A 21865-nucleotide genomic window follows, 5' to 3' on the forward strand; every position below is an offset into this window, starting at 1 on the left:
CGCGCTGGGTGTTTTGAGGGTCAGCAGGAATGCCCTTATGTCCGCACTGTGAGAGAGAGGAGATTGGGGCGGTAGGCAGCGGCCAGATCATGCAGCAACTGCGGAACTGGACAAGACATTTGGGTTGGAAAGAGTTAATCAGCACAGATGAATGATGTGACTTACACTGCAGAAGATCACTCTTTATCCCACCTAACAATTTCTCTTCTTATTGGTACGTTTAGATCATTTATATTTAACATAATTATTGATATAGTTGGATTAGGTCTTCCATTTTACTACTTATTTTCTATTTGTTCTTCTGTTTTTTGTTCCTCTGTTCTTCCTATCCTGCCCCCTTTTGGATTATTTGAATAGTTTTTAGTATTCCATTGAAATTATATACTAGCTTTTGCCTACATCTCTTTGTATTTTTATTTCCCTCTAGAGCTTACATATACATTACTAATCTCTCACAGTTTTCTTAGAGTTAATGTTTGACCCCTCTAAGTAAAATGTAAAAGTTTTATGACCGTATCTGTTCCTTTACTCTCCCCACTGAGGAGGGTTCGAGTTATCATATGTATTACGTCCACATACATTAGAAACCCCACTAGACAATGTTATGATTTTTGCTTCCAATATTCATACATATCTTAATTAATGAACTTAAGGGGAGAAAATAGTCTTTATTTATTCACAGCACTTATTCTCTTATATTTCTGGGACTCTCGCGAATTAGAGCTTTTGTTATTATCCCACATCTCCCTGAGACATTGCTCATTTTTAAAATACCTTTTTCCTCCCTATTGTTCAGATTGGATAATTTCTATTGATCTACCTTCGAGTTCACTCTTTTCCCCTGTCATCGCCATTTTGCTATTGATGCTACCCAACGGGTTTTCTATTTCTTTTATTGTATTTTTCAGTCTAAAGCTTCCATTTTGTTCTTTTTATCCTCCACCTCTTTGCTGAGACTTTGTATTTCCCATTACTTTTGAAAATGTCCATGATTGTTAGTTGGAACATTTTATAATAGTTTTTAAAAAGTCTTTGACAAATAATTCCAACGTCTGTGTCACCTTCGTGTTGGCATCTGTTGACTGTCTTTTCTCACAGGAGTTGAGATGTTCCTGATTCTTTGTATGCTGAGTAATTTTGGATTTTATCCTGGAAATCTTGAATATTATGTTGTAAGGCTCTGGGTGTTTAGATCCTATGGGGAATATTGACAGCTTTGTTTTAGTGGACAGCTGACGTGGTCAGGTTCAAGCTGCAAATTTCAACCCCCCATTTGTGGGCTATGGCTCCACGGTCAGTTCAGTTTTCAAAGCCTTTGTAGTGCTTTTCAGATCTATTGCAGTGCCTACCAGTGGACAGTCTGGGACCTGGGCAGTGGTCTCTTAGTCGGATTCTCAAAGTCTTTGGTATGCTGACTAAAATCAGATGTGTGCGTGCACAACTGAGAAGTGAGCACAGTTCATAAACAACTTTATGAAGTCGCTTTCCCAAGCTCCGACTTCTCCATGATCTCCTTGATACTCTTCACATTTTTGGAGCTCTCCTTTTTATTCTCCAGCCAAAAATCTGGGACTGTAGTTACCTCATTCTTCCACTCATTTTCACTACTGTGCCAAGTGTTAGGAGGACTGACGGGGGGAAAATGGTCAATTTCATATCGGTTCAGTAATACTTCAGATTTTGGTCTTCTATTTTGGTAAGACTCTGGGTTCTGTTATATTCTCCCCACGGGCTCCCCTCCACAATCTGCCTGCTTTTGTTTAATTTCAGAGTCCTCAGCTAGTTTCTTTTTGTATGTTGTTCAGAGTTTCTAATATAATCAGTTAGAAAGAAAGGCTGTGCTTGGCTTACTCCATCTTGACTGTAAGTCTGGTTTTGTTTGTCATTTTCTCAAAAATAAACAAAAAGTACTTATTGAATAAATAAATGATGAAATGAACTGCATATTTATCAAAGTCTTTTGGATCTATGCTTGAATTTTTTCCTTTGTTTCCTTCTCTCTCTCTCTCTTTTTTTTTTTTTTTTTAGTTCACCCAATGAAGCCCTTTAAAGTAGTTCTTAAAAGTATAAGTGCCACAAATGCCACCATGACCTGGAAGGTACACCCTGTTGGGAATTATTCCACATTATTGTGTCAGGTTGAACTCCACGGTGGAGGAAAAGTGATACAAGTAAGGACATTGCTTAATATTCTATTTTCAAAAATCCCTTTGTGTCCTGAACAGGGAGACTGATGAACAAAATCTCTCTAAACTCTTAGTTCTGTGTGGGTTCAAAAGGGGTCTATGAAATTCATCACAGACTTTTAGAGTTGGGAAGGGAGCCTTAGAGATTTTTTTTTTCCCCTCTAAAGAACTAGTCTTACTCCAAATCAGGATGTGCCGTGTTGTGATTTGGCTTTGCAATCAAGTATACTCACTGATATACTTCTGTCTCTTTTATCAAGCAGCACAATGTCTCCATCACGACGAATGGTCAGTACTTCTTAAGTGAACTGGAGCCCATCACACAGTATGTGACCCGAGTACGCTGTGCTGCGGCTCAGCACTTCTGGAAATGGAGTCAATGGACTCGTCAAAGCTTCACCACGCTGGAAGCTGGTATGTTCGGATCCCTGACATTTGACTCAAGGGTCTAAACTGATTCATCAGTGGTGGGTTGGCTTCCCTGAGAGCTTTTGGTTCTGAAAACTAAGGGGAAAATATTACAACAGAGGCTGGGCACTATCTTGAAGAAAAATAAATTGAATTAAATGGCTAATGAGATGTGAGTGGGAAGACATCCACTTCAAACACTTGCCATCAGTGTTATTTCTGCTGTATATTTTCTCTCTGATGTTTGATTTTGCCAAAGTGGTTTCTAAGCAGCTGGCTTTGCTGGATTCTGCTGGGTTGGGGCTTTGTAAATTAGTACGGACTTTTAACTCAGGACTGAGGACAAACACAGTGTTTGTGCCAGGGAAAGCACTCATCTCATGCCAGACAACTTTAGGCTATGTTTGGAAATGTCATGATATTTGGAAACCTACTTATTATTGATAAGTCATTTGTTTAGTAACAGCAAACCGTCAGCCCTCTCTATAATGCTCTCAGCGGTCATTTCCTCAATATTGACAGAACAGAGAGTTTTTCTCCCACATAACTATGCCTTCGAGCTCCAATCGGCCTCAGGGGATTTGATGGCCCAGCCCTGCTGTCATCTCCTTTCAATTCAAGGAAATAAAGTATCACCGTGGCCCAGTGTACAGATGAAGAAAGTTGGACCCATAGCTTAAAGAGACTTGCCTATTGAATGCAAATGAATGGCAGATACATAATAATAATCATATAATAATAATAACAACTAACATTTATTGAGTATTTAGTATGTACCAGACGTAGTTCAAAATTCTCACAGCGTTTTTCTCTTGTAATCCTCACAACATGCAATAGGTACTATTGTATTATGATCCCTACTCTGTAGATGAGGACATTGAGGCACAGAGAATAAGTAAATTAACTGGCTTGGCCAGTAAGTTCCTGGGCGGTGACTGTGCCCCACACCAGGAACTCTGACACCGGAGCTCCATTCTTAACCACAGCTGGATTCTGCGCATTCTAGTGTTGTTATCACAACGTCGAGATCTTGTTGATTCAAGTCCTGGCTATGTTACTGCCAAAGGAAGGATTATATTTATTTATTTTATATCATCTTACTGTTTGTGTTTGTGGGCTGGCAGAGCTCTTTCTGTTTCACCTGCAGAGGACCATTTTAAAGCAGTGACTCTAACTGGTGGGGAGAGAGGGCATGGCGTCAGAATCTACATGTGCGGTTGGTCACTAGTCCCACTGAGCAGGCCTCCTCGCCTTTTCTGGTGTTCCTGTCCATGCTCACACCCCTGGGACTCCAGTAATATCTCCTAAGGGTGTAGACGCTTCTAGGGTCCCTGCTGTACAAAGCCCTGTTCCTGAGAGTAATAAGGCATATTCCTCAGTTTTGTTTTCTTAGAGAATTTCTACTTTAATAATACTGCTTTGCTTTGGGTTTTCTTTTGCTTGTTTTGTGAAAATTCATTCCAACATTATAATTAACATTAAGTGCAAAAGGAAAATGTCCAAAAAGACAGAGTTTTTAGTAAATCGTGCTTATTTTAGATTATAGTGTAATACATCTGAAAATACTTAACTCTGCTTTTGATGATGACAAGAAAATGGCATGAATCTGATGGTAAATTTATAGGGTTTTGTCTTACCTCTGATAACACTTAACTTAATGCTAGAAAACTCAGTGTTTGTGATTGTCATAATCATACTTAGATATAATCATCGTGAGCAGGGTTGAAGGACACTGTTGTAGAAATTATATTGACATAAATATAGAGCACTATCAGCTGTGCTGCAGTGGTCTTTCCTTACAAATACTAATTTATAAACCAGCCTGAAATTTTGCTTTGAGCTTGTGGTTCCATATTGTGCCTTAGTTTTTCAATAAGTTTTTTATTTCCTCTTGGCTTCTCCAGTGGCTTCTTTAGCAAATTAAAATCTTCTTCAATAGATTTAAAAATTATATGGTCCCCTTTAATTTGAAGACAAAGTGGAAGCAACCAAAAGAAAAAAAAGGACGTAAATTTCAATTATTGGGGACAGTAAAGGTATATTTTTATAAAACAGAGGGTTAAATCTTTATGTGTCGTATTTCAAAAAACAATTCTTGCATAGAGATGTTTTGAATCAGATCACCAATTCCTTGTCCTACAGTTTACTGCTGAGAAAGACAAGGAAGCAAGCTCTTTTAGAACAATGTGGTGAGAACCATGTCAGGGGGAGCTGTGCAGTGGGTGCCATGAGTGTCCTCAGGCAGCTGACACAGGTCTGGCTGGGAACTGGTGGGGGAGGGACGGCGCCTTCCCAGCAGAGGGCGACGAGGAGAGGTTCCCAGGCGATGACTCCAGTGAAGGGCCAGCCGATGGGAAATGAATTTGTGGAAGAGCACGGCCTGACCTGAGTGAGGGCTGTCTGTGTGAGTGCTTCCATTGCAACCTTCTCAAATGGGGCAAGGAAGTAGCCATGGCCCGCTGCTCAAAAACTGGGAAGTTGACCTAACTGACTTACTAGAATTGGTCTGACAACTGATTCCAGAATTCTTTGGTGGCTCGCAGAAGCTCTGAGGCTTGTCGTTCATAAAGGGCTTTCAGTTTGATGTCCTGTTCAGATGCAGAAGACCTTTTGTAAGGCACCTAGTATGTGTGCCTAGTGAGGAGTGAGCAATGTGGCCACGGATAAATGGGTAGAAGCCTCAGAGAATGAAAAACTGAGAAACAGGCCTCAAAGATACTCATCATTGCTTTGTTGACCAAGCTAGAAGATGCTGGAATTCTACATACATCTGGTGACCCAACAACTTTTCTTTGGTTAATTTCAGCTCCCTCTGAGGCTCCTGATATCTGGAGAAATGTGAAGTCAATGCTGGGATCTCGTACTGTAACTTTGTTCTGGAAGGTAAGGTACACATATTCAGAAAGGCAGATTGGCTTGGCACTAAATCTTTCCCCGAGACACTAGATTTGGGTGCAGTCTTCCACCTGGGAGCGTTTGTCACATGAATCCAGCAGAATGTCTCGTCCAGTGGAGGAGATCCCAGAGCACACTGATGTCCCCCCGGTGTGCACTGTTCCTTCTCTGACAGCCCACTGCACAGATGCAGGCTCTGAATGTTAGCACCTGCAACTCTGTAACTTCTACCCAGGCCCACCTCTACCTTTTGCCTTGCTTAGCGCACAAACACTAAGTGGAGAAGTATATACCATATTTAAAGTTATGAATGTTTAAATACTCATAGTATTTATATTTTAAAGTTAGTAGTCAAGCTGAAAAACTACAATATAAAATATATGTTGTCCTTCTACCTTAACTAATATGCCTTCATGACAACCTGGAAAGTCAGCTTTGTGTTCAGAACTCTCAATTCCTCAGTGTTTGATACCAAAACATGGCCATGCTAGGAGAGTTGGACCCCAGCCACAATCCACCTCCTTTGCTTCCCCCACCTCCACTCTGGTCCTCTCTGCAAGGAGCCCTGTGCACGTATGTGCACAAGCTAGTCTGTGTGTCCAGGTTCTGGCCATGCCCCAGGCAAATGCTCACTCACAATCTGTCCTCAGGTCTAGCAGGGGGCACACACCAGGGGTGATGTCTGTCCTCGGGAGGATAGCCCTGAAAGACAGACCCTGGAAGTGGGCTTGGAACTGTGTGGGCTGGGAATTTCTGCAACCTGGAGGATCATCTAGAAGGGGGACCATGGGCTCTGGGTCTGGGGAGGGCACAGCTGGAGGAGGGAGTGAGGCCAGGAGCTGGGCCCCCCTGCTAGGGTTCAGGCACATCCTCTCCCCTGGGAACCTACTGCATCTTTTCGAATGCAGGCTGGAGTCCTCCTTTCTCTTGATTCCTGATTCGGTCACTCTTCTGTGGACACAGTCTGCTCTTGAGGAGCTCATCCCCAGTGATCCCGTCCTTAACTCAGCTTTAGTTAGCGAAGAAGACATATGTTGAACTTGGTTTAAAGGGTTGTTTTCTCTATTAAACTGTTTTAATTAGCTGGTGTGTGTGTGTGTGTGTGTGTGTGTGTGTGTGTGTGTGTGTGTGTATAAGGTGTTTGAGGGACAGAAATGATAAAAAAGTAATTTTCTCCTTTCAGAGGAAAGCCCATTCTGAAATGATTATCATTTTTTTTTCAGCCACTATCAAAATCGCAAGCCCATGGGAAGATCCTGTTTTATAATGTAGTTATAGAAAATCTAGACAAATCATCCAGTGTAAAGCTCCTCTCCATTCCTGCTCCCGCCAATGGCACAGAACTCACCCTTGACCAAAAGTGTTCTTACCAAATCCACGTCACAGCTAATAACAGTGCAGGCACTTCCCCTGCTTCTGTAATTGGCATCTCTAGAGACTCTGGAAACAGTGAGTTATGTTTTGTTTCATTTCTGTTCTCTAGGAAAATGTCGGTGATGTTATTAGGTAGAGATGAATAAATTGGAAAGACAATAACTTGGGGAGACCAAATGTCTAGCTACCTATCAGTGTTAGTCATTCTCTTTTGGTCCAGGTGAGTCAGTGCGTTTCCTGAGACAGCCCTCAGGGTGGGAAAATGAGATTTCAGCCATCGCTCAGGACATTTCTGCCCAGGACATTCTTCAGCAAACTTCGGAAATGATGTCAAATTTACTCAAATAACTGCAACAGTAACAAAGAGTCTTAACTGAGAGAGAGAGCTGGTATGAATGTGCTTTGTGGCTAAGGAAATAAGAGTTGCTTTTATTATATTGTAAAATATATTGTCATTCTTTGCTCCTCTAGAAAGAGCTCATGCACATTTCTAGAGATCATAAGGAGAACTGGCATCATCTTTCAAGAGGGTCTTTGCGAAAGCTCTAGAATAAAAGCTGGCTAATTAATCCCTTAGCCTGTGAAAGAGCAAATCAGGTGGAAATGCCTTTGCACATAAAATCAGTGGTGATATTCATTTCCTTCTAGGGAGAGCTGTGAAGAGAGCTTGGATGCACTAAATCCCCGCAGGAACTCACTATGAGACAATGCACAGTGAACGTAATACAGTTGACATCTGAGGTCATTCATGAGCCTTACAATAATGCCACCCTTCAGTTACTGTAATTAAGTTTTTCTTACCCTGCTTATGTCAGGTGGTGTTATACCTGTCGTTCACGTTAGGCTTAAATTGGGGTTAAGTGGGCCAGACTAGAGGGTATTGTTGCTTTGTTTTATTTTAATTTTAAGAATTATTTTTTGTGTCAGCTAAGGAAAAGACATTAGGATAGTGGCACAGAAGAAAACTAAGGTGTTATTGTTAACATAACCTTTGCTTGTGAAGAGCTGTATTAGGGCAGGAAATCGCTGGTTGTAACCTGTCTTCATTGGGACCAGAACAGAAAGCTCTGGGAGAGCTGGGGGATGAAAGAAAGACTGCCCCACACGAGGCCCCGTCCAAACAACACTGCAAACCGCTCTGATCTGTTTTAGGGTCTCCTCCAGGCGTGGGTTCCTCCCATAGCTTCCGTCTCTGTGCTCTGCCTTCAGGCCCCCTTACCTGACCCGTGAGGCCCTCTCTAGCCTTCCTGAACTGGTCACATGCTTAAGTCACTAGAGCGGATAAAGTCACTGATATGTTATGAGACAGGCCTAGGAGGTTAAGACAACTTATACCTCTCCCTGCACTCCTCAAAACATATTTGCAATTTTAAAGAAGCAGCTAGATAAAGAGTTATGATTCTAAGTTCAGGGTGAAATTTTAGTCAGCGTGATTAAGCGAAGTGAAAAATGTCACGTAGACATGTGTTCCTTTGATGGAGGAGGGGAGGGAAGCCATGCAGGTAGGATATACAAAGGCCTTCTTGGGGATCCCTCTGCCTTCTACCTAGGACTGCACATTCCTTTAGATAACCCCAAAAGCTGCATGATAGCTCAGTGTCCAGAAAATAAAAAAAGTGCCGTGCTTTCACGTTAATGTTTAGTGATAATTATGGTTGCCAAATAAAATACAGGATGCCCCGTTGAATTTGAACTGCAGAGAAATATGGAGTCAATGTTTGGTGTAAGTCTGTACGATGCAATCTTTGGTCCTCATGGGTTGGTTTTCTGAGCAGCTGCTCGTGGGCCCGCTCTCTGATGAGGGTGCGCTTTCACTTGAGCGACCTGCTGAGACCACAGCCCTATTAACAATGGCAGGATGTGAAGTGAGCCCTGGGAAGTCGGAGACATCCTCATCCCTCAAGATCTAGGGCGACTCCCCACAACTAAGATTGAAGGACAACAACTTGACTTGGAGCTGATGGGTCCTGGGAAAATCATACTGTTGCCCAATAAAGTTAAAAAAAAAAAAAAGACCATATCACCTTTTTGCCAACTGTCAGACCTTACGAAAACTACACTGGCATATAAAACATGTTGAGGCGGCAGCCTTGGTGCTAAGTAGTGTGTACATCCTTGTGTAAGGCAACTTTGTACCTATGTGACTTGTATTTTTGTCCTCACCACGATTTCTACCCCTGACATCTCATCTCAGAAACAGCAGTTAGCTCAGGAGCAGCCAGCATTACATACGTGACGGAGTTCAGCGCCATTATCTGTTCATTCCACAGATTAAGTGCCACACATGGTTCTAGGTCAAGGGGCAGCAACTTTTTTTGGTAAAAGGGCAGATAGTAAGTATCATAAGCTTTGAAGGTCATACAGTCTCCATTACATATTCAATATTCTTTGTTTGTTTGTTACAACTCCTTACACATCTTAAAACCATTCTTAGCTCAAGCGTCCTATAAAAACAAGCCTCGGAGGCTGGATTTGAACTGTGGCGGTAGTTTGCTGATCGCTGGTGCTGGAGTCCGGTTGGGTCTGAGGAGGTCAGGACAAGGGACATCTGAAGGGCAGATGTGACTACTTCGTGGGAAGTGAGAGGCAGGAAAACACCTATGCAAGCATTTCACCTCCCCCACCCCGAGCCCCTGTAGTGACTGAAGTCAGGGGCTTCTACCTGTTGGATACACTGCATGTTCAAGTTTATTTTGTTCTTTAGATACTTTTACAAAATGTTCACTTAGCTAAATCTGAAACACTGCCCTATTTGCAATGTACAGAAAAGGTGGAAGAAAGAAGAATTCAAGGCACAGAGGATGGATTCTCTTTGTCTTGGAAACCCCAATCTGGAGATGTCATAGGCTACGTTGTGGACTGGTGTGACTATCCCCAGGATCCAAGCTGTCCTCTCCAGTGGAAAAACCTGGGCCCCAATACCACAAGCACAGTCATTCGCTCAGGTAAGAAAAACCTTCCATATCACCATCTCGCTCCATCCACCTTGCAGCAAGTTCAACTAGGATGTCTAGACCATCTCAAAGATACTTTGTGATAAACTCATAATTTTGAAATTATAAATCCAGCATGAGTGCTAGAATTTCAAATTTTGCAATGAGATTTGGCCTGAGATTTGACCTTAAATCTCTTTGACAGACAATATCTGGACCTCAGGCTGGGATAGGGTTTCATGATTTTCATGAATTTATTCCTCTAAATTAGTGGTCTCCAATGAATGGCAGAGGGACATTCTAACAGTTTCCAGAGAGCTTTTACAAAACAAAGACGTGTATGGATTTGGGAGGTGGTTAGGAAATAGTGTTGATGGGAGTGGATAATCAGCTCCTACAGTTTCAATGGAACATAGGGAACTTGGTCCCTTACCTCCCACACTGGATTTGTAATTTCGAGATTGCTATTTTAGAAAAATCAAAGGAGCCTAGGTTTGTAGCTTGAACCGGGGGACTCGTGGCGCCATCTGCTGGGCTCAAAGATGTGGGACTTGTCTGAGTCCAGAAGGTGACAGAGGCCTCTGGAGGGCATTGTTGTCCTTAGGAAGTGAGGAGGTGAGGACATGTCAGTGGCATGGTGGGTGCTGCAGGTGGATTGCAGAGGTGCAGCTGTGAGGGGAAAGTGAGGAAGTGGCAGCAAATCCTTTCAGACTCTTGGCTTTCATGAGCAGAGAGAAGGCAAGTCGCTGGAGAGGGATTTGGAGTCAAAGGAGAGTTTATAATGGTTTTCTGTGTCTGGTCGAACTCTTCACCCAGTTTCATGCACATGGTTAAGGGCACGTTTGAGAGCTCTTCTTCCAGAGGACGAGTTAGAGGCCGGTTCCCACAGGCTTCCTCAGGAACAACGGAGGACTCAGCGGAAGGAGGAAGACGGTGGAAAGGAAGTGCAGAAACCCAGAGAAGGAAACTATTAAAGGGACACACATTCAGTTTTCCTTCTTTTCCTTTTCCGAAGTAAAGAGAATCTCATCCTGTGTTGTTGAAAATCTGTTGACTTTTCTTCTTTAGATGCTTTTAGACCAGGGGTCCGATACAACTTCAGGATTTATGAAATTTCTACAGAAAGGATCGCTTATTTATTAGAGAAAAAAACAGGATACTCCCAGGAACTGGGTAAGTTTAAAGCACTTCTTGTGTTCATGGGCAGACTTGTTCAGAACAATCCAGAGACACTTAGCTTTGGGTGTAGGACGATTTCAACACCTTTCCTAATTTTCAATGTCCCATATATTCTGGAAATTGGGTTTTAGAAAATTATTTTTTAACATTTTCATTGAAGACAATGTATAAAGTTTTATGCAAAAGAAGACAAAATTCTTGCTAGTTTTACCAACCCAAGGCAAATATCTACTTGGATAACTTTGCATTCAACCTGGGAACTAGACTTCTTCAAACCTGCCCTTACCTCTTTGAACATAACCTTCCTCCTCCTCCTCTCCCCTCCCCCAGTCCATTCTCTAGTCAGGTCTTCTCTCAAACACTACAGTTGACCCTTGAACAATGCAAGGGTTAGGGGTACCAACCTTTGCACAGTTGAAAATCCACATATAACTCTAGACTCCCCCTAAACTTACCTATAGTCGTTGCTCAGCATCCACAGGGGGTTGGTTCCAGGACCGCTGCAGAAACCAAAATCCACGATGCTCAAGTCCCTTATCTAACATGGTGTAGAACAGTGCACACAGCCGGCCCTCTGCACCTGTGAGTTCAACCAACCACAGATGGAAAACAAGTGGTTTTTCATCCTTGGTTGGGTATCCATGGATGCAAAAGCCGGTAATGCAGAGGGCCAACTGTGTATTTATTGAAAAAAAAATCCACGTGTAAGTGGACTCATGCAGTTCAAATCGTGTTGTTCGAGGGTCAACTATTTCGAACTGCGGGACAGAAGGAAACCTAAAAAGGCCTTTATTCTCTTTTTTGCTGTGTGACCTGTGTAAGCTACTGGGTCTCTCTGGACATCCCTTTCCTTATCTGGGAAAGGCAAGGCTTGAACAAGATTGCTCAACTTCTTCCCAGCTCTCTCAGACTACATGTCTCCCCTGGCGAAAACGATAAAATTCCTTAACTTGTCACAGGCTCCTCCAGCCTCTGGAGTTGGCTGTGGTTCTACTTTTAGTTTACATGAATGCTCAGAGACTATTTCCAAATCATGACTTTTCTTATCTCAACTTCCTTTCCTAGCTCCTTCCAACAACCCTCAAGTGACCATCAGTAACTTGACATCGCACTCCTTCATCCTGAATTGGAAGGATTACTCTACCGACTCCCAATCCGGTTTTATCCAAGGGTACTACGTCTACCTGAAGCACACGGCAGAGCAGTGCCACCCAGGATTCGAAAAGGCGGTCCTTTCAGGTGACGCTTTTTCGTTATCTCATTCCTTCCAGATCTTATTATTCTAAATCATGGAAAAGGCTGCCACGTCTGACTGTGGCCACGCTGAATTCTATTCTTGCATGCTTTTATGATCAAACAGGTGCTGAAACTAAATGAGTAGGTGGACAAGATGGTGGCGGTTGGTATTTGAACTGACTGAAAAAAACAATACGGCCTGGTATTTTTAGAAGCACTTGAAGTACTAGCATGTCCTTAAGAAAACCTGCCGCTTAAGACACTTTCTTGCTCACCGGTGTTTCTTTTTTTCCTTGGACGTTGTTAAAGGTTATTGCAATGCGTTTTTTAGTCTCTTGCAAGCACTTACTGTCTCTGGCAGATCTTCCTGGATCACCAACATCTTTTGCTTAGTACACTTTTTTTGCTTTCCTTGCCATCCTTGAGAATTTTACCAATGTCCGCGGTGTGATGAAATGATGATGTAATTTTTGCTTTGTTTAAAACTGTTGACAGTGCTGAGTCAAGAAGAATGTCAGTGTCCAGCTCTCTCACAAGATCTCTATCACACACTTAATAATTTTTTCTTCATGTTAAAATAAAAACCTTTTTTTTTTTTTTTATAAAAAACCACAGATGATTCAGTATGTTGCAAATATAACATCGACAATGCGGAACAAAAGACGTTTGTTGTGGAAAACGTACAGCCGGAATCCTTCTATGAGTTTTTAGTCACTTCTTACACAAGTGTTGGCGAAGGCCTCCATGACACTTTCACCAAGGTCACTATTCCAGATGAATACTGTGAGTTTTTTCAAATCAAAAGTCTTCTCTTAGGAGCTCCTGGGAAACTGACAGATTACATACACATTGCTGTGGGCTTTGTCTAGATCAGGAATTTTTAAACCTTTCTTTCCTGTCTTTCTGTCTCTGTCTGTCTGTCTCTTATTCTTTAAATGAGACTGTTTCACACACACACAAAAAAAATGTTGTACAGAATTCTACTACATAAAACAGATACGAATGGGGCTAATCTGCCTGATGTATGGCCTGGAACCTTCCTCCTGCCTCTCTCAGTGGCCTCTGAGGCACTTTTCTGGAACTCAGTCCCAGAATAGTGTGAAAATCACAGGCAGCGTATTTTGGTGTTGGCTTGGAAGAGCCAAGAGATTTCTGTCTAGAGAAGGGTGGTGGTGTTTTTCTCAGCAGGATGGCTCTCTGCTGCCAGCTTTCTGGCTGGCTTCCTTCAGGGGCACACTCATTGCTTCCTGACTGCCTCTCTGGGGTGGGTTAGAGATGGGTGTGATGGGGCCAGAGGGCTTTGTTCACAAACCCGGCATTTGCAGGGTTGGTGGGGAAAGGGTGAGATAAGACATCCATATTTTCAAAATGCCTTTGGCCTGAAAGGCGAAGAAAGAAGAGGAAAGGAGAAAGATGGCAGGAACTGGTTAATGGTAAATAAGGTTCTCCTGGTAAACCCTGACCTGCCATGAACAGGAAAGTGGGGGAGAAAATAGATACTGATGGAGGGAAAAGGAGAAAAGTAGGTATCAAACAGGGGAACATAGAAGGTCCACACTGGAAGGAAACTTTGAAGATACTGCTCCGTGAATAACAAATAGGCTAAAATATAGTCTGCCTGAAGTCACCAACTGTCCTCAGTGTGGGGTCCCTTTGCTGAAGATGGGAATATAGGGAAGGGCTGGGCTCATCAGGCAGAACCGCTGACCCTGGGTGCCCTGACCAGCGATGAGGACACACATGACTACAGTGGCAGCTTGAGGCACTCACTGCTGTTCATCACTAGACTGAAACATGGTCCCAGGTCTCTCAGCCAAAGGCCAGAGCTCTCATAGTTAGATTAAGATTTCAGTCAATGATTCACATTATTTGAGCACTCTTGGCATTTTGGAGTTAATTTTAAATTCACTTTCATGCTATTTTTCTCCTTTCTTGGTATTTATTTGGCTGGTAGAAGGTGTGTGTGTGTGTGTGTGTGTGTGTGTGTGTGTGTGTGTAATATATACATACAATTATCTTTATCACGAGTATATTTTCTGATTTCATTCATTTATCTCCCTTATTCGTGCTAAACCTCCTTAGCCTTGGCTGTGACTCTGCTGATTATATTGATCATTGTGAAAAAGGAAAACAAATTGCTGCATAATTGCAGTAATGAGAATGACATTCTTCAGTTACAAAAATATGGGAGAATCACAGATGCGATGCTGGGTGACAGAAGCCAGACCTGACTCTTGCTGTCTGATTCCATTTATAGAGAACAGAAAGAGGCAAATGACATTTATGTTGTTAAAAGACAAGATAGTGGTTACCTTGGGAGGCAACCCGACTGCATGGGGGCTCCGGAGGAGTGTCCTAGGGAGCTGGTAATGTTTTTCCACGGCTGGGGTACTGGTTACAATGGCTGTGCTCAGTTTCTGAAAGGAAAATTCACTCAGCCGTACACTTCTGAGCCCCTTTCTATATGCATATACAGTAAAACCTTGGATTGCGAGTAACGTGGTTTGCAAGTGTTCTGAAAGAGGAGCAAACATTTCTAATACATTTTAACTTGGTAAACAAGCGATGTCTTGCAATACGAGTAGTTTGTTTCTGGAACAAATTATGCTCACCAACCAAGGTATTACTGTATTATACTTCAGTAAAGAGTTTAGTGAACCTATCTGAACTTTGGAAACTACTATGGTTAGCTCTCCAGGCTTGTCCTTGAATACATTATAAAAATACATAATTTAGCCAAATGTTGAAACCAATTGTAGTCATCAGAAGTACTGATCTTGGTATCAGCACAGGAGTTTCTTACCCTTCCCCAGGCATCAGGGTTCATTTGAGACCAATTGTTGAGGTGCTTGCTTTGCCATCCTCTGACCTTGCCTTACCTCTTACATCCTTTTCTCCAGTGCCCTGTGCTGCCTCATAGCATTACCCAGGCCTGCCCCCCTTAGAAATCTCCAGCATTATCTAACAGACACACACACACACACACACACACACACACACACACACACACATCAAACCCCATTCCATAAGGACAGTGAGTGTGGGGGCTGGGGAGTGGGGAAGGCAGGGAAGCACATGCATTGAACAGAATATGCGTACATGTGAATGGCAGCCTCCAAACTCTCCCTGTGCAATTTGCATTTTATTTCTGAGAAATAAAAATAGAATAATTATCCCAGGTTAAGATTTATTCATTATATTAGAAACTAGAGGGATACATTAGTCAGTTTTTGATATGTAACGAAATACCTCAAAATGTCAGTGGCATACAAAAACAGGTTTGTTTGTTTTTTGTTTTTGTTTTCTTTTTGCTCATGGCTTGGCTGATCTAGGCTGGGCCAGGCTAGGCACCAGGCTTTGGTCAAATCTAAGTTTGTTTCACATAGCTTCACTCGGGGGCTCAGGCTGAAGGGGCAGTAGCTATGAGGGACAAACTCTTCTCACAGCGGATCCCAGGAGCACAAGAGGGCAAGCAAACCTTGCAGACGCACTGCAAGCAGCTACTAACATTGTAATTGCTAACATCCCACTGGCCAAACCAAGTCACATGGCTAGCGAAGTGCACTGCACCTACCATAACGCTTTGGCAAGAACGTGGAGTGTAATTCTAATACAGCAGGGAGTGAAGCGTGGCGGTAATAATTAATCAGTCAGGAGAAGAAACGAGTTGAAGTCACAAGTGTTGAAGACAAATGGTTCCCTGTGTTGGCTGGTTGGTTGTTTTTTACTCCCTTCAGTCAGGCAGAATTCTTGTTGAATCTCGTGTAAATAGACTTTTGAGGAATAAAAAACATGTAAAATTACTCTCAACCTGAAACTTATTTTTATTCCTTTGAGGAGGGAAAACTACTCATTCAAAATATCCCCTTCTTTTTCCTTCCGCAGCCCACGTACTGATCCGTATCATAGTCCCCATGATTTTCTGCCTTGTGCTCTTCATGGTCGTGTGTTACTTAATGAGTCAATGGTAAGTGTGTGGGGGAGATTATCCAAGGAGGCAGTCAGAGAAAAGTCTAGGAATGAATGTAATAAAATAGAAATCACACTGAATGATATGAAGAAAAAGTGCTCAAAAGGAAGAGGAAGAGGAGGGAGCCTTTAAAGAAAATATGACAAGTTTTTAAACAGTTTTGCTTAAAGGAAAACAACTATTTCAAAAGATTGCAAAACTTGCTTCAATAACAATAGCTAATATTTATATTTCACTTACCATGTGCTTGACATTGTTCTAAGTGCTTTACATGTAACAGCTCATTCAATCCTCACAACACTGCCATAAGAACAGTAATGATCTCCACTGAGCTGATGAGGAAATTAAAGCATAGAAGCGTTCATTTAAGTAGCTTGCCGAGCGTCACAGTTAGCAAGCCATAGAGCAAGGGTTAGAGCCCGGGACTCTGCCTCCAGGGTTCTCAACTCTTAACTATTCCGCCATATTGCAAAATTCAGTCTCATGTTCACTGTTTTTCTAGGATGAAGGACAAGTGTTATCCTGACATTCCAGACCCTTACAAGAGCAGTGTCCTGTCATTAATAAAATACAAGGTAAATGTTGGGAAGTTGTATGGACCCCATATACCTGTTAAATTCTAATCCAGGGTGAGGGCTGTGATAATGACACTCTCCTAGACTTCTTCAGGAAGGTATAGGAGAGCAAAGCCACCTCTGTTCCCATAGCCTTGAAATGGGTGAATGGAGCTTTGATTTCTGCTGTCAGGGGAAACCCTTTGGTTTTCAACACCATGGCCAGTTAACATGTGACCAGAATGAAACATGAGAAAAACGGAAGCTCTAAGTCCATTTCACACACTTAACTACCCTGATATACACACACATTATATTTACATATTTTTTTGTTTCTGCTCCAGGAGAGTCATCACCCAACAATAATGAAAGTCAATGATTGCATCCCAGATGCTATTGAAGTTGTAAACAAGCTGGAAGGGAGTAAGATACAGTTCTTAGGTGCTAGGAAGTCACTCACAGAAACAGAGTTGACTAAGCCTGCCTACCTTTACGTCCTCCCAGCAGAGAACTACTCCGGCCCCAGCCCCTTCATCTGTTTTGAGAACTTTACCTATAACCAAGCAGCTTCTGACTCTGGTTCTTGTGGCCATGTACCTAAACGCCCCACAACCCCACCAAGTCAGCTGGCACTATTGACTTCATCTGAAAATTTACTCAAGTCCCTAGAGCAAAACTATATGAACTCCTTGGGAGAAAGCCCAGCTGGAGAAACTAGTTTGAATTATGTGTCCCAGTTGGCTTCACCCATGTCTGGAGACAAGGACAGTCTTCCAACAAATCCACCAGGGCCAGCACTCGGTTCCGAGTACAGAATGCAAATGGCTGTAACCCTGGGTCTTGCCTCACCTTCCCCGAGTGAGAACAGCAGCCTCTCGGTTACCCTTTTAGACCAAGGTGAACACTGCCGCTAATCGTGTACCCATTTCCTGCCTTTATGCTACATAGACACCAAGGGAAGTACAGCCGGCACCGTTCTACCACCAGATGACTTGGTGCTTCATCCCAGTGAGCTATCACCACTGGCCGGTCTGATTCATATAAGACCACTATCTTGCTAGGTTTCAAAGTTCAGAAGCTCTGAAACTTAATATCCTTCCTTGGAGCAGGCTTGCTGTAGAAATGGCGGGATCGTGGGAACAGGCTCCCTTGCTGCGGTGTGTTCTAGGCTCACCTTCATAACTGCCACCCTGGCACTTGACATGGGAATGGATTCCCATCCACACAGTACTGGACAGGGTGGCTATGGTCCTACCAGGTCAGCCTTTAGCTGAGAAATTATTTCCATTAAGCTTTACGCCCACGTTTACTGTATTAAGGGTAAAGGAAGCAGACTTAAGACTTTAATAAAGGCCACAGAAGATGTGTCACTAGAGCAGAGATTGTCGGTGATAATTTATTCTGAATGTATGTAATGAAAAGTCACAGATGTTTGAGACCAAAACAGATGTTAACCTCATCCTGCAGTAATAAGAATTGGGAGTTCATTGGTACCATAAAATTAACTCTTCTGGGGCACAGACCTTGTCTAATAGGTAAGATGTGAATGAATCAGTAAGACGCCCACAATTGTCATTTTATCTAGTTTACCACAGTTAGAGTGGGTTTGGCAAGGAACTCCTGACTTAGTGTCAAGTTAAGCACACTCCTACTTAGATACCAGGCTTCTACCATAATTTTTGATGACTACCTCAGATAGAAAAAGGAAAGTATATCATTGAGTAATTCCATTCACATTTTATGGTTGCTCTCTTATTTCAAGAACTACAACATATAAATGATCTGTTTTCATTTAGCATCCTTTGAACTCTACAATAAGTTGTTTTGAATCAAGATAACACCCTGATTTATATTCCTGTTATGGTAATGTGACAGATAAAATTAAAACACATTGTTGGGCATTGTCTAGAATAATCAAAAGCTATCTGGAGTGGATACATTCTGTTTTGGCTCGGCAGCAGCTTTGTCTCCTTGAGCATATATGCAAAGCACCTGGTGTATAATAGGTGCTCAATACATGTTAGTTCCTTTCTCCTCCTTCTGCCCAACCCTAAATGTTTATTAACCACCTTTCTAAACAAGCACAAATGGTGGTTCCTCTTTGTTTGCTGTGGTGGACATGACACTGCCTGTGACTTTGGTACCAAATGCTCTGCACTGTGCCATCAACACTAAGAAGAGAGGAAGGGCAGGACCCACACCTCAAAGTAAGGGGGCTGTCATCTGGCCTAGACAAACCAGGACTTCTGTTCAAAAGGCCTTTCAACCTTTTCCTTACATACATCTAAGCCTTTTGCTAGGAAAATTGGTTATGAAAACCTAACATAGTACAAACGAGTATCTTGATTAGTGTAATAGTTTCAAGAAGACTTTGGGGCCAGTATTGTCACCACTTATCCTCTTTGTGTTCCTTTGTCATGCATGATGCAATTATGAATGTACACAGAAATGTCAATAACAGTGATGACTGATTTGTAAATAGTATCCTTCATATAGATTTTCTTTGAAAAATAATCCATAAAACCTTGAAGTCATTTTTGTTGCAACAAGCCTTAATTAAAATATTTTACCAGTGCATTATTTTGTGTGTTTTCTCTGCCTCAGTGAAATGAAAATCTAACAATTAGTATAGCCGATAAATCACCTCATGAGCTTACTAAAAATGTAAATGTCTGGGTACCATTCCAAACCTCCTAATCAGAATCTCTGTGGCACAAGGCCTGGAATCCATATATTTCATCAGGCATTCAGATGCACACTCAACTTGGAGAATCACTGGCCTAAGTCAAATGAAGACATCTTTCTGAAATATAACAGCACACCAGTAGGAAATGCTAGATTACATAACTCTGTGCTTATGGTATCACTCTAACTATAGCTTTGGCTATAGACATTCCTCTCACATATTCATAACAACCAAATAAATTAGTATTTATACCTTAATTTTTAGTACTATACACAACCTTAACTGCATTGTTTTAAGGAGTGTTATTCAGAAACTCAGAAATTTGTATTCATGTATCAATAGAATTATTAGGATTAAAAAAAAAAAACTCATGGAAAATTTCAAATATTCACGCAAGTCAAATAGTTTAGTGAACCCCTATGTACTGCCATCAGCCCCAACAGCTACCAACCCATGGCTGTTTCAGACCATTCATACCCTTATTCACTCCCCCTCCTGATATTATTTTAAGGCAAATCCTATGATTTCATCTGTAAATATTTGTTTCTCTAAATGAGTTTTGCTTTTCCTAACATAGCCATAATACCCCTTTTTAAAAAATCACACTTAAAAAAAATTAAAAAGAAGAAATTATACCTAAATTCAAATTAGTAATAATTCCTTAGAAATATCAGGATATTTTGATGGGGCAGGACTGGCATTAGTGACCTATAAATACCTCATGGGCCTGGAGACCAGTCCTTAGCTGTGTGTAGTGTATCAGGATGGTTCAGGCTGGGAGCAGGGACTTAGTCACACCACAGAGCCATGGCCCCTGCTGACATTCTAACACCTGACTCACACTAATTCGAGTGAAACTGCTTCTCCACTAGAATTAGACAACATGTAATATTTGTCCTAAGAGCTCTATGGAAAGATAAGCTGGCTTTCATCTCTAAGAATTTACAAAACATATTAAACATTTTGCACAAAGCAGAACTTTAAAAGCCCTTGAAGAGATACAACAGAAAAATAAAAAGCCTTCAGAATTAGCAGTTAAAAGGATATATACAACACAATAACTAAGCATATTCAATTTAAAGGACTAAGCAAATAGAGTTTTCTTAGTCTTCTGTAAGCCTTAAAGAAACAAAATGTTAGTATATTTTGGTTTCATTTTTTTTTTTTTGAAATCAGTACTAAAGTAGTTGTTATGGTCTGAATGATTATTCCCCCAAAATTTGTATGTTGAAATCCTACCCCCAAAGATGATGGTATTGGTGGGTGGGGCCTTTGGGAGGTGATTAGGTCATGAGGCTGGAGGCCTCATGAATGGGATTAATGTTTATATGAGACCCTAGGAAGCTGCCCAGTCCCTTCCACCACGTGAGGACATAAGAAGTCTGGACTCGGAAGAGCGCCCTCACCTGACCATGCTGGCACTCTGATCTTGGACTTCCAGCCCACAGAACTGTGAAAAATATATTTCTGTTGTTTATAAGCTACCCAGTCTGTGGTATTTTGTTATTGCAGTCCAAAGGGACTAAGATAGTATTTTATTTTTGAATCTTTTTGTACATCAAAGAATTTTTTAAAAATGAAACAAGCTTTCTAAAGTTGTTATCATATTTTTCAAAGATCAGCCATATGATGATTAACTGTACTTTTTAGTTTATTTGGGGGCCTACTGTTTTTGTTGAATGACATACATATATAGTGGAAGGCAATAGGGAAATGATATACAGAAATGTGCTTAAAGACAAAAATATCCAAAACAAATCTATTTCTAAAAATGGGATACACATTTTACCACATTTAAGCAACTATAATGGACCCTAACTTTGACATTGAATTTTATTCTTCGAGCTAGGTAATTTCCTTTGTGGTATTTTCTTTTGCCACTAGGTGGTTGTAGCTTACCCTATCTGATCAGGTCAGTTTCTACCTGAGAAATCAAATACATTCCACAGAAATTACATCATCATCATTTGTATTGTATATTAATTCTTCAAAAAGTTAGAATTTTTCTGTCTGATGATTGGTCCATTTTTCCAAACCCTTGATAGTGATTTGAGGTTGAAAAAAGAACTGTACAGGTATGTGTTTTAGATTATGACGTATGTTTAAGAAAATGCAAATAGTTATTTTAAAACATTTGGAAGAAACTATTAATGTGTTACTGAACTAGATTATTATCTGTGGTAACTAAAAGTTACTTTTATTGGGAAGAACATATATCAGCCTCAGTGGTACATTATTAAAATCAACATAGATGATTTTAAAACTTCAAATAGGGAGTTCCAGTTAAGATGGCAGAGTACGTAAATGCTGTGCTCACCTTCTCTCATGACCACATCAAAATTATAACTTAACTGTAAAACAACCATCATGGAGAATCACCTGAAATCTTACTGAATTAAAGACTTACTGAACTAAGTACCTAAAGAAGAAGCCACCTCAAGACT

At 41.4% G+C, this 21865-nt stretch overlaps 1 protein-coding gene across 6 annotated transcripts in view; it reads left to right on the top strand.

Annotated features, from left to right (window-relative positions):
- OSMR (oncostatin M receptor) overlaps nucleotides 1–19312 on the top strand; it is a 59750-nt gene extending 40438 nt beyond the window's left edge. For 3 of the 6 annotated variants that reach the window (XM_019650761.1, XM_019650762.1, XM_019650765.1), the window contains 11 exons: nucleotides 2029–2171; nucleotides 2447–2600; nucleotides 5401–5477; nucleotides 6713–6938; nucleotides 9629–9808; nucleotides 10865–10969; nucleotides 12041–12214; nucleotides 12827–12994; nucleotides 16097–16178; nucleotides 16684–16756; nucleotides 17080–19312. In XM_019650761.1, the coding sequence (XP_019506306.1) occupies nucleotides 2029–2171; nucleotides 2447–2600; nucleotides 5401–5477; nucleotides 6713–6938; nucleotides 9629–9808; nucleotides 10865–10969; nucleotides 12041–12214; nucleotides 12827–12994; nucleotides 16097–16178; nucleotides 16684–16756; nucleotides 17080–17649 (1952 nt within the window). In that variant the 3' untranslated portion in view covers nucleotides 17650–19312. Of the gene's footprint in view, nucleotides 1–2028; nucleotides 2172–2446; nucleotides 2601–5400; nucleotides 5478–6712; nucleotides 6939–9628; nucleotides 9809–10864; nucleotides 10970–12040; nucleotides 12215–12335; nucleotides 12806–12826; nucleotides 12995–16096; nucleotides 16179–16683; nucleotides 16757–17079 lie in introns of those variants that run through there. The other 3 variants (XM_019650763.1, XM_019650764.1, XM_019650766.1) reach the window with 3 other exon arrangements.
- The last annotated feature ends 2553 nt before the right edge of the window (nucleotides 19313–21865 follow it).

This window comes from Hipposideros armiger, unplaced genomic scaffold (genome assembly GCF_001890085.2).
Source record: "Hipposideros armiger isolate ML-2016 unplaced genomic scaffold, ASM189008v1 scaffold_146, whole genome shotgun sequence".
NCBI classification, from domain to species: Eukaryota; Metazoa; Chordata; class Mammalia; order Chiroptera; family Hipposideridae; genus Hipposideros; species Hipposideros armiger.